General features: G+C 40.6%; 1 protein-coding gene across 1 annotated transcript; it reads right to left on the reverse strand.

Moving 5' to 3' along the window:
• Nucleotides 1-2,432: 2,432 nt before the first annotated feature.
• On the reverse strand, nucleotides 2,433-3,050 carry LOC145828947 (putative serine protease 46). Its single transcript, XM_082936691.1, has one exon. It carries the CDS (start codon nucleotides 3,048-3,050, stop codon nucleotides 2,433-2,435), a length of 618 nt encoding a protein of 205 aa, XP_082792817.1.
• Nucleotides 3,051-3,887: the final 837 nt, after the last annotated feature.

Consider the following 3,887-nt stretch of genomic DNA (forward strand, 5'->3'; position numbering starts at 1 on the left):
TCGACATGTTTGAAGCTTCAGTTGTCTCGACATGTTGTAAGCTTCATTTGTCTCGACATATTGGAAGCTTCAGTTGTCTCGACATGTTGTAAGCTTCAGTTGTATCGACATGTTAGAAGCTTTAGTTGTATCGGCATGTTGGAAGCTTCCGTTGTATCGACATGTTGGAAGCTTCAGTTGTATCGACATGTTGGAAGCTTCCGTTGTTTCGACATATAGGAAGCTTCAGTTGTCTCGGCATGTTGGAAGCTTCAGTTGTCTCGACATGTTGGAAGCTTCAGTTGTCTCGACATGTTAGAAGCTTCAGTTGTCTCGACATTTTGGAAGCTTCAGTTGTCTCGACATGTTGTGAGCTTCAGTTGTCTCGGCATGTTGGAAGCTTCAGTTGGCTCGGCATGATGGAAGCTTCAGTTGTCTCGACATGTTGGAAGCTTCAGTTGTCTCGACATGTTGGAAGCTTCAGTTGTCTCGACATGTTGGAAGCTTCAGTTGTCTCGACATGTTTGAAACTTCAGTTGTATCGACATGTTGGAAGCTTCAGTTGTATCGACATGTTGGAAGCTTCAGTTGTCTCGACATGTTGGAAGCTTCAGTTGTCTCGACATGTTGGAAGCTTCAGTTGTCTCGACATGTTGGAAGCTTCAGTTGTATCGACATATTGGAAGCTTCAGTTGTCTCGACATGTTGGAAGCTTCAGTTGTCTCGACATGTTGTAAGCTTCAGTTGTCTCGACATGTTGGAAGCTTCAGTTGTATCGACATGTTCGAAGTTTCAGTTGTCTCGGCATGTTGAAAGCTTCAGTTGTCTCGGCATGTTGTGAGCTTCAGTTGTCTCGACACGCTAGAAGCTTCAGTTGTCTCGACATGTTTGAAGCTTCAGTTGTCTCGACATGTTTGAAGCTTCAGTTGTCTCGACATGTTGTAAGCTTCATTTGTCTCGACATATTGGAAGCTTCAGTTGTCTCGACATGTTGTAAGCTTCAGTTGTATCGACATGTTAGAAGCTTTAGTTGTATCGGCATGTTGGAAGCTTCCGTTGTATCGACATGTTGGAAGCTTCAGTTGTATCGACATGTTGGAAGCTTCCGTTGTTTCGACATATAGGAAGCTTCAGTTGTCTCGGCATGTTGGAAGCTTCAGTTGTCTCGACATGTTGGAAGCTTCAGTTGTCTCGACATGTTAGAAGCTTCAGTTGTCTCGACATTTTGGAAGCTTCAGTTGTCTCGACATGTTGTGAGCTTCAGTTGTCTCGGCATGTTGGAAGCTTCAGTTGGCTCGGCATGATGGAAGCTTCAGTTGTCTCGACATGTTGGAAGCTTCAGTTGTCTCGACATGTTGGAAGCTTCAGTTGTCTCGACATGTTGGAAGCTTCAGTTGTCTCGACATGTTTGAAACTTCAGTTGTATCGACATGTTGGAAGCTTCAGTTGTATCGACATGTTGGAAGCTTCAGTTGTCTCGACATGTTGGAAGCTTCAGTTGTCTCGACATGTTGGAAGCTTCAGTTGTCTCGACATGTTGGAAGCTTCAGTTGTATCGACATATTGGAAGCTTCAGTTGTCTCGACATGTTGGAAGCTTCAGTTGTCTCGGCATGTTGTGAGCTTCAGTTGTCTCAACATGTTGGAAGCTTCAGTTGTCTCGACATGTTTGAAACTTCAGTTGTCTCGGCATGTTGAAAGCTTCAGTTGTCTCGACATGTTCGAAGTTTCAGTTGTCTCGACTTGGAAGCTTCAGTTGTCTCGACATGTTGGAAGCTTCAGTTGTTTCGGCATGTTGGAAACTTCAGTTGTCTCGGCATGTTGTGAGCTTCAGTTGTCTCAACATGTTGGAAGCTTCAGTTGTCTCGACATGTTTGAAACTTCAGTTGTATCGGCATGTTGAAAGCTTCAGTTGTCTCGGCATGTTGGAAGCTTCAGTTGTCTCAACACGTTGGAAGCTTCAGTTGTCTCGAGATGTTAGAAGCTTCAGTTGTCTCGACATGTTGGAAGCTTCAGTTGTCTCGACATGTTTGAAGCTTCAGTTGTCTCGACACGCTAGAAGCTTCAGTTGTCTCGACATGTTTGAAGCTTCAGTTGTCTCGACATGTTTGAAGCTTCAGTTGTCTCGACATGTTGTAAGCTTCATTTGTCTCGACATATTGGAAGCTTCAGTTGTCTCGACATGTTGAAAGCTTCAGTTGTATCGACATGTTAGAAGCTTTAGTTGTATCGGCATGTTGGAAGCTTCCGTTGTATCGACATGTTGGAAGCTTCAGTTGTATCGACATGTTGGAAGCTTCCGTTGTTTCGACATATAGGAAGCTTCAGTTGTCTCGGCATGTTGGAAGCTTCAGTTGTCTCGACATGTTGGAAGCTTCAGTTGTCTCGACATGTTAGAAGCTTCAGTTGTCTCGACATTTTGGAAGCTTCAGTTGTCTCGACATGTTGTGAGCTTCAGTTGTCTCGGCTCCCTCTTTCGCTCGTTATGCCCCAGCCGGAAATTTTACAAGACCATCCTTGGCTGGGCTCGTTAACTAAAGGTAGTTGGGAAGGCTTTATATTTCTGATCGGTGCGTCGTAAATTCTACTTCTAAGGAGCACCAAACCGATATCGTACCGGTGGGTATTCTCAACAAACGGAGCCGGGTAAAAGTCTTCGTGAAAGTAAACGCTTTTCGAAAGGACAGTTCTGCGGGTCGGGTCCTGTTGGTTTCGTTGTCTGTATATGGTCCCTGCGGTCGCTGCGTACGTTAGAACTTCTTCTTCGTAATCGTACAAATCGCTCGTCAGGCAGTGCGAAGCCGTCATGACCCACCGGCTGTTCAGTAAAGACCCGCCGCAAGTGTGTCGAAGCTCGTGTGTTTCAAAGTTACCAGGCTGTATTCTGGTTTCCCGAAAATAACCATCGGCGTCGCCGTCTAAATTCAGAATATCTCTGTATTCTGCTATTCTCAAAGACACCTGGTAAGGAGTTTCTCCTGGCTCAGCATTTCTTCCGTTCTTTACTTGTCCGTTTACAATGCACGAGCAAATTAACAGAAATAATAAACTCAATCTGCTTTTCCAATCCATAAGTGTTGTCACATAAAACTTTTTGATTCAGACAGAAGAATTTGTTTTTACTTAAAAAGTTTTGCTTTGAAAAATCTTGTGTTTCGTAACAATTGGGTTATTTAGATTAGAGTCACAAAATGGTATGATAATTGTTGTCAATTTTGGCTTTTAAAAAAAAGATACAAAAGAAAGCTAAAACTCATCTTAATTAAACAATTTTTAAGTTTGAAATATTTAATTTTGAACAATGGGAACGGGTCAAAAAAGTACGGCGTCACTTTTGGCACATAATCATGGTTCTTGTGGTGCGATTGAAATATAAAATGCAGTTTTCTAAATGTTTAGATATCTGGGAATTTTTCAAAATATACAAATTAGTCGTTATTAATTACGTGGGCAGATCTTTATGGGATCTGTTAAAGTTAAACTCTTATTTAAATTAACTTAGACAATTTAACTATCTACTACTGAGTAGAAAGACCAATTTCATAGATAATATTTAACTGACAATCAGTTATTTCACATTACTACTCCTAATTTTAATATATTTTATTCAAACTTATCTTTTTTATTCAGATATTAAACATATGTAAAAGTAAGTTTTTTTAAAGGTTAACATACCAAAAAAGCTAAATCAATATCAGAAGTAGACAAAAATAATATAATTGGTTTTAAAACTTTATGCAATAATACTATTAAGCTATTAAAAAAGTATATACTCACGGTTAGAGTTATACAAATAAGTAGAAAAAAGAATAAGATAGTTATTACAAACGTTATGTTGACACACTATTGATAATAAAGACTAACACAAAACGAAGAAAAACAACTGCGTTCTAGAAGTCATGTTTTTCT

This window comes from Thalia democratica, chromosome 2 (assembly GCF_965202585.1).
Source record: "Thalia democratica chromosome 2, ktThaDemo2.hap1.1, whole genome shotgun sequence".
NCBI lineage: Eukaryota > Metazoa > Chordata > Thaliacea > Salpida > Salpidae > Thalia > Thalia democratica.